Consider the following 13809-nt stretch of genomic DNA (forward strand, 5'->3'; position numbering starts at 1 on the left):
CCACGTGGGCAAATCCTCATACTTTCATCTCGCATTATAAGCTGGACGTGGTTTCCAGGAGCAGAGCTAATTTTGGTTCCACTGTTCTGAAGAGTCGGTTCCACTGAGCCACCCAGGATATTAGGTGCTAGAATGAAGGCGAGATGGACAACTTAACGTAAAGAAGTTATGTATCTACCATAACGTTTCATTTTAGTTGTCTCCTCTCGCCTTCTTTCTTGCGTCCCATTGCGTCCCACCCTCCATCCCCCTATCCTACTAGACCGAGAAGAGTTTCTCTATGGATTTACACTGGCTGAGTCTTCTGTGGCTGTCCCACTCTATCTAGTAGTCTCTATAGTTGGGCTTGTGTATGATAGGATAGGATTCCTTCATTACTTTGTCTGCTGTTAGTCTCACCAAACGAGATCCTGGTTTCTAGCGCCAGGCATCATGGGATATGGGGAGGCCTCGAGCCAGTATGTGGCTCTCAAGCTTTAGAAGATGGCCGAGTCGGAGCCGAAGATCAGCTCCGAACCCAACCAGCAAGAAAGAAGGCAAGAGGAGACAACTAACATGGAACATTATGGTAGGTATATAACTTCTTTTTCTTTAACAATATTTTTCTTTGATTTGCAGGAATTGAATATTGTGTATTTTCCTTGATTTGCCAAAATTCATTTATTTAGTGGTTTGGGGTGAACTGTTGAATGAATGCTGGTAAGCATTATTTCGAAGTGCAGCATGTCTTATGACATCAACCAGGAAAGGGAGCACACTCCAAAAACATTAAAAGTTTAGAGTAAGAGGCTTTGGGAAAGCAAGAATATCCAGATAGTTGGCACTCCATTGATAGCACATTTCAGAGATCACCTGATGTGTTGGCTAGTTTAGTTATTTAGATTCCATATAACTGATTTACTGAAATGTCATACTTTATTTCAGGATGGGTTTAGCCGTTTCCCTTGTTGCTACTGATAAGGAAAAGGTAATTATCTTTTTTTTTCTTAATTTGAACTTTGAAAAGTTTTCTTAATTTGTATTGTTGTGCAGTACACTCTAACCTTTTTTTAACATCTTTACTAAGCATGTCATTTTAATAGGTGATATAGGTGCATACATTGTATACATATACCTTTACAGAAAAGAAAACAAATCATAACATTTATTTTATTTTCATGCAATATACATATCTTTTAAGTTTTTGTTCATTCCAAATCATTACATATATTGCACAATCCCTGCCTTCCCTTAAGTTTCACTCCTGAAATTTTAAGGTTGTGAAATGTCATGTATGGTATTTTCATTTTATCACTTAATTGTTTTTGTATTCTGATTTTAATTACGTCATTAGATGGGTAGATGGTTAATTTTGTTGTAGGTAATAGCATAATGTCCTCCTACATATGTGCCTACAGCATATTTCTTTGAAGATCCCTTCCCCAGTCTGTCGCTGAAACAGAGCTCATCTGATAATTTTAGTTGTGATAGCTGTTTATATGTGAATGGCTTGCAACTGAAAGTTTTATACTTGGCAAAGCTGCTTTGAAGGGACCTGTGCCGTGGGTAACCTACTTAGGGTAGTCCTGCAGGTGTCTTGGTACCAGCTAGCTATATTAAGCTCTTTTTTTTCATACATCTTTATTAAATCAGAGTTTGCACAATGGCATAGTTATGATACATTAATAGAAAAACTATCCATAGTATATTTTGTCATTTTCAGGTAGTGTACATGTTTTCTTTTAACAATTGTTCACTTAAATAAATTGCTCAGTTCCCGCCTTCCCTTAAATCTCATTCCTCCTCCCGAACCTAATTCTGCATGTATGGTTCCCACAAGTTCCATCTTTTCTATGTAGTTTGCTCCTTCCCTTCTCTAAAGATCACTCCTCTAGTTCTTTATCTCCGTAATAATATCCAGTGCTTAAATTACAGTTAGTTTAGACTTCGATTTCCATTTTCTAGTAATTGCCTTTTCTTGGCGCCAATAGCATTAAACTTGTTCCGACATAGCATGGCCTTACTAATTCATATCCTGTGTCTGTGCTCAAAAGAATCATTTTCTTAATTACAACTATTTTCTCACCCACTGTTTCTAACAAGGTACTGTAGGACATTTTTAAAATCTGACAACTCATGACACTCCCAAAAAACATTTTCCCAGTTACCCCTCTTTCCCATCACACCACCAGTATTTGCTGTCTACCTGACGAAAAATTCTCTAAAGTCTGCTTAGGGTATAAAAATGCCTATGCAAATACTTCTAAGCAAAAATCCTAAACCTTCTGGGCATTTTTGCATACCTTGGAGCTATACAGTTGTCGTCCTATTCTTCCTTTGTACATTTTTTTGTCTGTCTAACCTGCTCTGATTGTTTCTTGCAGTTATCATGCAGTATTTTATACACCCTACTAATTATCCCTTTAAGTGCAGCTTATATTCTAGACTCAGGCAGGGGTGTCCTCTTTCCCCTTTATTTGCATGATATTTAGAACCATTGGCAAAGAAAATTATTAACTCAGAAATTCAAGAATATAACTGATATGGTAGATGAGAAAAGGTGGTTTTATTTGCAGATGATATCAAAGGACATTTCAGTGTTGTGGAACTTTGAGACGGTTTCAAGTCCTTCCAGGATACAAAATTAATGAAGTTAAAGCCAATAGCTGTAAACTATGTACCCACAAACAAGTTGGCTTAGCCAATATCCATACTCATGGTGATATGATAAAATGAAGTACTCAAGAGTGTGGATTAAAAATGATTCTGGTGTAGCAGCTGAGGATATGTGGGGAAGAGACTAAACAAAAAATAATACAAAAACAGAGAAATTGGGAGCTGTGTTTCATGGATAGCAAGATACAAGCAGTTAAAATGCTTTTAGTTCCTCTAGTTTTATATCCAGGTCAGGCATACGTTTATCAACCAGAGGTGAAGTTGTGGATAGCAGTTAACGAAGAGCTGAAGGATTTTTTCTGGGATGGGAGTAGGGCAAGGTGGTTTGGGATTGCCTGATTTGAAGGGGTATTTCAGAGCTACACAGTTAAGGCTCCTCTACATAACGCAAAAGAAATCTATAATTCAGAGTGGAAATGGATGATGATCATGAAGTGGGAGAAGTTCAAGAAACAAGGAGAAACTGAGATTTTTTATGCAAATCCATAAGGTGAATAACAGTAACTATACATAATGTATTCATAAAGTAGCAGAAAGTATTTTAAGAACTAAGCCAACATGGGACTGGAGATGGAGATTGTCAGTAGGGATGACTGCAATTAGGTATACAGACAATAGGCAAAAGGGGGTTGGAATTTATTAGACAAAACTGGCAGAAGAACCAAGGTATTGGGAGCAAATAATTAGAGGGGGAAGGTAATAGAATGGGAAGAGGAAAATAATTTATTTGGACTGCAGGACAATAATAGTCTTCTCTATCAAAGATTGATATCGGAGTATAGGCAAAGAGAAGCAAATGGGATCCTAAACAATAGATCAGTACTGCTAGAGTTTTTAATAGAATCAAAAAACAGAAGCTGCTGCTAAAAAAGGGATAATTAGTAGAGCATACAAAATATTGCATGATAACTATATAAACTGCTCAGAGGAGGTTAGAAAGAATTGGGTAGAGAGATTGGATAAGTAATTCACAAAGAAACAATGGAGGGATATATGTATATCTCCCAGAATATGGAACAAAGTCTACTCTAGAAGATATAGGACCTTTGTTTGGAAGTGTTTGCATAGTAGAATCCAAAACAAATTTCCTCAGGTAGATAGCAAATGTTGGAGTTGTGATGGGGAAGAAACAGGTAATTGGGAACTTATTTTTTGGGACTGTAATGAGTTGACTGACTTCAAAAATTCCCTGCAGACTACTCTTATCAGAAATACTGGATGAGCAAATTTGTAAAACTAAGGAAATGAGTTTTTGAGCTACAATACAGAATTTAATTATTTAGGCATGGTAAGGCCTTGCTGAGTCTAGTTATGGTGGCTCTCAAAAATGCAGTCACTAGAAAATGGAAATTAAAGTCTAAACCCAACTGTACTAGAAGCAGTGAATATAGTAACAGAGATTAAATTGGATCTTTAGAAAAGAGTTGGAGCAGATTACACTGAAAATGGAAACTGTGGGAACAGTACATGCAAAATACAATTTTGGAGGAGGAATGACATTTAAAAGAGAGCAGGATTTGAATGAGCTATGTAATGTTTAACTGATGACGACTGGACATATAAGTAATGTATAATGTTTGCTAGTAAAAATGTCAGTATGGATGTTATTCGTGTTTCACTGTTGCAGTCATTACATTTAGGTTATCTGCTTGCAGTAGCCCTCAATCGGCCTGAATAACAAAGTCTTGGGTCCTGTGTCGGTTACTGTCCCTTCTTCCATGACGTCAGGTCGTCAGGGGTATAAAACATGCAGCCAGTGCCATTACATCAGTCTTTCTTGCCGTGCGATGCCCGAAGCAGAAGCAGTTCACAAGAGCCGATCGGCCGACTCCTGAAATTTTTGATGTTCATCGTGTTTCACTGTTGCAGTCATCACTGTAGGGTTCTTCCTGCCGGCAGGCAGCCCTCGGTCGGCCAGAATCCCAAAGTCTGGGTCCGGCGTCGGCTGTGTACTCACCCTCCCTGACGTCAGTGTGCCAGGGGTACAAAGCTCCCAGCCGACGCCATGTTCTTCAGTCTTTCTTGCCACGCGGTGGAAGCAGTTCGCAAGTGCCGGTCGGCTGACTCCTGTTATTTTTGGTGCTTCATACTGAAGACATTCTTCTTTTCAACGCTAAGTACCCCGTTGGGGAAACTTTTTTCTTGCTCCAGACCGATGTCATAAAAAGTTAATAATTGTATTTCATGTGGGAAGCAAATACCTCATAAGGATTTTCACTCTTATTGTATTCCTTGTCTAGGCCCGGACCACGACGTAGCTAGTTGTCGGTTTTGTGCTAGATTTAATCAACGTACTATTAAATGGAGATATGATTTTGCCTTTCATTACTTTGGGAGGCGATTTAATAATAACATGTCGTCGGACACGCTTCCGACTACCGGAGTTCATAAAAGGCGCAAGGATAAGGATAGGCCTCCGAGGTCCAAATCAGAGCCAGCTGCCGGTTCGGCCGTCGTCAGTGAGGTGCTTTTACAGCCCCTGTCTTCGGCCATTACAGAACCGCTTGTCGGTACAGACTCCCACGAGGAGCCAACTAGGCCTTCAGATATTCCAGGTGCAGGACCTTCGGATAATGCTCCCTCGGATGGGTCCGGAGCCGCTGTGCAGGTACCGGCTTCCGAGGGGGTTTTCAGGCCTACGCAACTTCAGGTAAAGGCAAAGACTAAGACTCCTTTTAAAACAAAGGCTCAAGCCCTGGCCTCCTCTGATCCGGGACCTAAATCTCAAAAACAAATGCTTAAAATGGCGGAGGACTTGCTAACTATGATTAGGGGTTCCCATCCCCCTCCAGACAAAAGGCCAAGACAAGAATTGGATTATGAATCCTCTGATCAGGTATCTATCTCTTCAGTGTCTTCCTCTGAATAGGATTATACTTTCCCTCCTTTTGAGGATTCTGATGCTGAGGAATCCATTCCTTCAGCTTCTCCTCCTGAAGATTACTCTTTTGGGGAAACTTTGCATGACATGAGGGAACATTTTCACTGGGAAGGAAGATTACTCTTTTGGGGAAACTTTGCATGACATGAGGGAACATTTTCACTGGGAAGGACAGGAGTATTCTGAATCTAAGAGAAGGCTTAGGGATTTCTTTCTTCTTCCCCAGCACAGACCCCTGGCTATTCCTCCTATTTTGGATATTGTGGATGATGTTTTTTCTGAGTCTAATTTAACCCCTGACTCTTTTCCTCCGGCCCCTGCTAAGCCTGATAGATATTACAGAGTCCCTGACTCTCACCAGTTTCTATTTAAACATCCTACTGCTGATCCAGAAACCATTTCTCAGGGTCCTAAGGGTGTTAAGGCCGCCACTGCTAAGAACCCTATTCCGTCAGATAAGGATTCTAGAGATTTGGAGAGATGGGGAAAAGTGTACATTTCTGCTACTTTATCTATTAGGGCTTTGAATTGTCAGTTTCATATGTTGAAATATCAGCAATGCCTTTTGTCTGTTATGAAACAAACTGTGTACCATTTCTCCATGTGCAGACAATAAGGAATTACAAGATCTGATACATGCTACTGAGCAGGTGGGGAAACATACCTTACACTGTGGTTTTGATGCTTTGGAGGCCTCTTGCAGGGCGGCAGCCACTGGCACAGTCATTAGAAGGCATGCTTGTTTAAAGGAACAAAATTTGCCTGGTCAAGTAAAAGCAAAATTACTGGATGCTCCTGTTCAACATAATGTTTTGTTTGGATCTAAGGCTGAAGAGGTTATAAAGAAAATGGAGGATAAGGCAAAGTCCATGCAAACGGTTAAGGATTTCTTACAAGTTCAGCCTCCTAGATTTAGCAGAAATTGGCCAGCTAAAAATTGGTCCTTTCCCAGCTCGGACAGGCCTCAGAGGGGTAGATATAGGCACCCCAGAAGGAGGGCCCAAACACAGACCTCTTGTAGACCTAGACAGTGGAGTGCTTCCACCCCCAGGGGTGGAGAAGACGGGTCTCAACCTTATAGTTAACAGGCTCAATGACTCCCCCTGCATTGCTCCAGGAACCTCTCTCCTGGAAGCTCCTCTGGGAGGAAAACTTTCTCTTTCTCACTGAAATTGGACTTGCATAACCCAAAACAATTGGGTTCTGGATGTAGTTTTAAGAGGTTACAAATTCCACTTTCACACCTTACCAAAACCAAACGGATGGCCAGACCTACCAAAAACTCAATGGGCGGAGGCATTAAAACAGGAGAGGTCCCTCATGACAATGAGGGCCATAGAACTGGTTCCAAATTCAGAGACGGGACAAGGCTTTTATTCAAGACTCTTTCTAGTTCCCAGAAAGCAAAATACTTGGAGACCCATCCTGGATCTGTCAGTCTTAAATACTTTCCTGGAGATACCAAAGTTCAAGATGCTTACTCTGCAGCAGCTCCTGCCAATGTTGAGCAAAAATGCATGGATGCTGACATTGGACTTAAAGGAGGCATACCTACACATTCCTATCAGACAGGAGTGCAGAAGATACCTCGGGTTCAAGGCAGGCTCGAAACATTACCAATTCCCTGCACTGCCCTTTGGCTTGTCTACTGCGCCCAGGGTCTTTACCAAGTGCCTGGCACCAGTAGTAGCTTACTGCAGACTCAAGGGAATTCACATTTACCCTTATCTGGACGACTGCCTTATTCAAGCAGACAGCAAGGACATCTTACTCCAGCACCTGGAATTTGTTCAGAATCTACTCAAGTACCTGGGATTCACTGTGAATGTAAAAAAGTCAAATTTGGCACCCAATCAACAGATAACTTTCCTGGGTGCTCTTTTAAACACTACAACCCAGATGGCATTCCTGACGCCAGAAAAATAACTACAGCTGGCTTCAACTTTCAAAAGCCTGATGTTAATGTCTCAGCTAACTGCAAGGAAATTCCTGCAGGCTTTGGGTTACATGGCTTCCTGAATTCTACTCGTACCTTATGCAAGACTGCATATGAGGAAGATACAATGGTACCTAAAAAGTGTATGGTCCCAGCATTGTCACAGTCTGGAAACAGTGATTGCTGTTTTGCCTTGCCTGCAAAAGGAATTTCATTGGTGGGTCACGACATGTCTTCAAAACAAAGGGAAAGCCTTCAGTCTACCTCCAGCCTACCAAGTGATAACCACGGACGCCTTGGATTATGCATGGGGAGCCTACTTGCAGGGGAAAGGCCTGCAAGGTTTTTGGTCAGAGGATCAGAAGCATCTGCATATCAATTTAAAAGAGATGTTAGCTGTACAGAATGCCCTCTTGGCTTTCAGGGATCTTTTACAGCCAGGGCAGCTACTGATACGGGCAGACAACACCACAGTTATGTGGTACATAAGCAAGGGGGTTCACACTCCTACCCCCTTTGCAGACTAGCCATGACTCTATGGAACACAGCACTAGCTTGCAAAGTGGATCTACAAGCTCAATTCCTGCCAGGGAAACAAAACACTCTGGCAGACAGCCTGAGCAGGAACCTGTCAGACCCACATGAGTGGATGCTAGACACCCAAATATTCAAGATGATTACAGAAGCCTGGGGCTGCCCGGACATAGATCTATTTGCATCTCCCCACAGCTACCAGTTACAGACTTTTTGCACAAGGACATATCACAAGCTAGCATGGAAAGTGGATGCTCTCTCATTCAGTTGGAGGAACCTCTCTGGGTATGCCTTCCCACCACTACCTCTTCTACCAAGGGTGTTATTAAAAATAAAACAGGACAAACCAAAGCTGATTTTACTAGCCCCGAATTGGCCTCGACAATTTTGGTACTCAACACTGATAAATTTATCCCAGGAACCTCCTTGGATTCTACCTCAGATTCCAAATCTTTTGTCTCAACATCAGGGCCAGGTCCTACACTCCCATATCAAAACTCTCAGCCTGGCATATTCGGGGTCTATAACTAATCCTGCCCTTTCCAAACGGGTTATGTATGTCATCTTAGAAGCCAGAAGGCCTAGCACTAGGAAATCTTATGCAGGTAAATGGAAGAGATTTTGCACCTAGATGCATGCTCAGGAATCGGATCCTCACATTCCAAATATTCCATTGATTTTACATTACCTAACAGATATGCTGCATAAGGGTTTATCTTTTTCTTCCATAAAAATACATGCCTCAGCTATCTCTGCACATTATAATACAGATCCTCCAATTTTTTCTCATCCACTTCTGAAACAATATCTCAGAGGAGCAAAGAATTTAAGGCCCCCTAGGACTCCACCCATTCCTGCCTGGGACCTCAATTATGTCCTGGAAAAGCTTACTCTGCCACCTTTTGAGCCTGCTGCCACATCCGATATAAAGTATTTATCATGGAAGACTGTTATCCTACTGGCTTTAACTTCAGCCAGGAGAGTCTCGGAGTTACAAGCGCTCATGGCTGTGGAACCTTACATTATTTTTCATCAAGACAGGGATGTTCTTCATCTCACATTGCTGCAGTCCTTACTTATGGGTAGTCCGCTGTCCTCGGTCGGCCCGAATACCAAAGTATTAGGCTGACGTCGGTCATGGGCGCCTAGATCTGACATCAGAGCGTCAGGGTATAAAGGCGCATGACCAACGTCATATCCTCAGTCTTTTTTGCCGCATGGTCCGATGCAGAAGCAGAGTTGCAAGTGCCGTTCGGCGTTCTGAAATTTTTCGTTTTCTGAGTTTCAGACCGATACCAAGTTGGGCTAAGTACCCCGTTGGCGAATATTTTTCTTGCCTCAGTTACTTACGGATGTCAGAAAAAGTGAATAATTGTATTTCTTGTGGGAAACAGATACCGCATAGGGATTACCACTCGCTTTGTATTCCTTGTTTGGGACGGAGCACGGCGTAGTGGTGTCGGTTTTGTGCTAGGTTTAATAAGCGCACTATAAAGCGGAGGTTAGATTGCGCTAGGTTAGTCTTTGGCAAGAGGTGTAATTATAATATGCCGTCGGATGTTCCGGCCTGCTTCTACTAAGAAGCGCAAAGACAAATCTTTAAAGCCTAGGCAGGATGATTCGTCCGTTTCGGACGCCGAACCTTTAGAAGCTACAGCTGAACAGGTGGATCCGGCTGAAGTTTCTGTTGAGTCCCAGGGGGAAACTTTGATTTTACAAGATGTGGCCTCTCAGGAGGCAGGCCAGGCTGAAGGGGCCTCTCAGGTTACTATTCTCCCTTCTATGCCTAAGGTGGTTAGGCCTTCTGCTACTGTTTCTAAGGCTCCTTCTAAGGGCAGGTCTGTTTTGCCTTCCTTTGGTGTCAGTTCTGGTTCTTCAGGGTCTGTGCCTAAAAGGCACATGCTTAAAATGGCAGAGGATTTGATTACTTTAATTAGAGGTTCTATGCCCCCTCCAGATAAGAGGCCCAGGATGGAGCCAGAGTTGGAAAGTTTGGAGCAGGCCTCACATGATTCAGAGTCTTCTACTGAGGACATTCAAGATTTCCCTCCTTATTCTGATTCTGATGCAGAGGATTCCACTCCTTCTGCTTCTCCTCCAGAGGATTTTTCATTTTCAGAAACTCTGCATTCCATGAGGGAGCATTTTAAGTGGGAGGGACAGGATTACTCTGATTCCCGGAAGAGGCTTAGGGAGTTCTTGTTTTTACCACAGCATAGACCCTTAGCTATACCTCCGGTTTTGGATGTTGTTTCAGATGTTTTCTCGGAAGCTTCCCTTAATCCAGATTCTGTGCCTCCTGCCCCAGTTAAACCGGACAGGTATTACAGGGTGCCTGAGGCTCATAAATATCTGTATAAGAGTCCTAGGGCGGACCCAGAAACTATTTGTCAGGGGCCTAAGGGTGTTAGAGCCTCTGTTGTTAAGAATCCGGTTCCTCTGGATAAGGAAGCTAGAGCTTTGGATAGATGGGGTAAGAAGGTGTATACCTCTTCTACTTTAGCAATGAGAGCTTTGAACTGCCAGTTTCATATGTTGAAGTATCAGAATTTCCTCCTTTCTCAGCTAAGATCTAAAGTGGATGCTTTGGCAGAGGGCATAGAGTGTAAAGAATTGCAGGATTTAGTGCATGTTTCTGAACAGGTGGGTAAGCACTCTTTGCAATGTGGTTTTGATGCTTTACAGGCTTCTTCTAGGGTGGCTGCCACTGGTTCAGTTATTCGTAGGCACGCCTGGCTTAAGGATCAGAATTTGTCTGAGCATGTTAAGTCTAGAATTCTGGATGCCCTTTGCAGTCTGAAGTTTTGTTTGGTCCTCCTGTGGAGTCAGTCTTAAAGAAAATGGAAGACAAGGCTAAGTCTATGCAGACTGTTAAAGATTTTTGCAGGTACAACCTCCAAAGTTTAGTAGAAATTGGCCTACTAAGGGGTGGGCGTACCCTTCTTCTGATTCTCAGTCTAGGGGTAGATCTAGGCGTGGTAGGGGCAGAGCTCAGAGTACCTTCAGGCCGAGACAATGGAGTTCGCCTGCTCAATCTGCTGGTCAGGGCAGGGGCCAGTCCTTTCGTAAACAGGCCCAATGACCTGCATTTTCAGCTGCCAGATTCCTCTTGCCTGGCAGCTCCTTTGGGAGGAAAGTTGGCTCTTTTCAAGCAAAATTGGTATTTAGTCACCCAGGACAAATGGGTATTGGACATTATAAACCGAGGTTACAAGTTCTATTTCCATACCATGCCTCCTTTCAAAGGCATGCCAGGCGTCCCTCCTCGGCAAAGGATAGAGGCTCACAGACAAATTTCTTTACTTCTTCAAATAGGAGCTATACAGCCAGTTCCTCTGTCAGAAGTGGGCCTAGGATTTTATTCTCGCCTGTTTCTAGTTCCAAAGAAAGGAAACACGTGGAGACCAATTTTGGATTTATCTATCCTCAACACTTACCTGGACATTCCAAAGTTCAAGATGCTGACTTTACAACAGCTTTTACCTCTGTTGGGAAAAGATCACTGGATGGTTACTCTGGATCTCAAAGAGGCTTACCTTCATGTTCCTATCAGGCCCAGTTGCAGGAGGTACCTGCGTTTTGCGGGCTGGAAATTTACATTATCAGTTCTCTGCATTGCCCTTTGGCTTATCTACTGTGCCCAGAGTGTTCACAAAGGTTCTGGCTCCAGTGATAGCATTTTTCAGACTAAGAGGAATACAGATTTATCCTTATTTGGACGACTGTCTGATTATTGCACAAGAAAAGGACGAACTTCTTCATCATCTACAGTATGTGATGGCAGTGTTAAGATGCCTAGGGTATTCTGTGAACGAAACAAAGTCCAGTCTAGTACCCTCTCAGGACATGTGCTTTCTGGGTTTGAGACTGAATACAGCTTCCCAGATGGCTTTTTTGACCCCGGACAAACAAAGAAGCCTTTCTCTTTATTTCCAGCAAATGTCTCTACGGTCCAGGCTGACTGCAAGGACAGTCCTTCAAGCCTTGGGGTTCATGGCATCTTGTATTCTGGTGCTTCCCAATGCCAAATTGCATATGAGGAAGCTTCAATGGTATCTCAAAAATGTGTGGACACAGCACTGCCAAGATCTAGACACTGTCATTCAGATAATACCTTGCATTCAGAAGGAGTTTTGTGGTGGGCTCAGGAATGTCACCTAAACAAGGGACTCTCTGTGACCCGGCCAGAGGCGAATCAGATTCTAACGACAGATGCCTCGGACAAGGCTTGGGGAGCACACCTCAATGGAAAATGGGTGCAAAACACGTGGCCTGTCAAACTCCAACATTTGCATATCAACTTGAAGGAAATGTTAGCAGTCCAGTTTGCATTGATGGCTTTCAAAGATTTACTTCGTCCAGGGCAGGTGTTGATTCAAACAGACAACACTACTGTCATGTGGTACATCAACAAGCACGGGCGAACCCATTCTTACCCTCTTTGCAGGCAAGCGATGATTCTGTGGGAAACTGCTCTCAATGTACACCTCAATCTTCAGGCAAGGTTTCTACCAGGAGCACAGAACTCCTTAGCAGATGTATTGAGCAGACAAATAGTGGATCCTCACGAGTGGAAATTGGATCCTCATGTATTTCAACAGTTGACAGTGTTATGGGGAACTCCAGACATAGATCTGTTCGCTTCTCCACTAAATTACCAGTTGCCAAAGTTTTGCACAAAATGGTTCATCACACAGCTTGGAAGATGGGCGCTCTATCTTTCAGTTGGAACAATCTGCATGTATATGCCTTTCCACCTCTGCCTCTTCTTCCCAAGGTACTTTTGAAGGCCAGACAAGACAAGCCAACCATGATTTTGATAGCACCGGATTGGCCTCGACAACACTGGTACCCACTACTGAGGAGTTTAGTACGAGAACCTCCATGGCCTCTGCCTTTGATTCCGCACCTTTTGTCACAAGAGGACAGTCACTTCCTCAATGTCAAGATTCAGTCTCTGCATCTAACAGCCTGGCATATTCTGTTTTAGACTCTGGAGGGTCTCAGCTTCCACAACAAGTTTTGAATGTTATTTTGGAGGCCAGGAGGCCTAGTACCAGGAAAGTTTACGCTGATAAATGGAGGAGATTTTTATTTGGAGCAAAGGAAAGGACTTTGATGTCTCCAAACCTGATTTAAGTGTTGCTCTTCAATATCTTACTGAGTTATTGGACAAGGGTTTGTCTTTCTCCTCAATAAAGGTCCATGCTGCAGCCATTTCTGCTCACTATGATTGTGACCCTCCTTTATTCTCTCATCCTTGGTTTAAGCAATTTCTTAGAGGGCAAAGAATATAAGACCCCCAATGAGCTCCTACTCCTGCTTGGGATCTCAATTTTGTGTTGGAAAAACTTACTCTACAACCTTTTGAGCCTGCAGCTACTGCCGAGTTAAAGTATTTATCATGGAAAACTGCTTTTTGTTGGCCATTACCTCTGCAAGAAGGGTTTCTGAATTACAGGCCCTCATGGCAGTGGAGCCTTTCCTGATTTTTCATAAGGATAGGGTATCTTTGCGTACTAATCCTTCCTTTATGCCTAAAGTGGTTTCTAGTGTGGCCTTAAATCAAACTATTCATTTGCCTACTTTTATGCAAACCCCCAAAATAAAGGGAGAAAATTTTGCATACTTTGGATATTCACAGGCAGTTGCGTTATTATTTGAGCAGAACCAAGGAGTTCAGACAGTCTCAGCAATTGTTTGTTTCTTTTGCTTTGGGTTCACAGAGTAAACCTGTTTCAAAACAAACTATTTCTAAATGGATTGGGTTTTGTATTTCTTTCTGTTATTCCCATCATGGTAA

The 13809-nt window shown here is 42.7% G+C and overlaps 1 protein-coding gene across 1 annotated transcript in view; it reads left to right on the forward strand.

Annotated features, from left to right (window-relative positions):
* DDX1 (DEAD-box helicase 1) overlaps positions 1-13809 on the forward strand; it is a 1380291-nt gene that overhangs the window by 1143340 nt on the left and 223142 nt on the right. The window contains exon 23 of the mRNA XM_044064805.1: positions 925-967. Coding sequence (XP_043920740.1) covers positions 925-967 — 43 coding nt within the window. The remainder of the gene's footprint in view (positions 1-924; positions 968-13809) is intronic.

This window comes from Protopterus annectens, chromosome 1.part0 (assembly GCF_019279795.1).
Source record: "Protopterus annectens isolate FY-2018-M chromosome 1.part0, PAN1.0, whole genome shotgun sequence".
In the NCBI taxonomy this organism is placed as follows: domain Eukaryota; kingdom Metazoa; phylum Chordata; order Ceratodontiformes; family Protopteridae; genus Protopterus; species Protopterus annectens.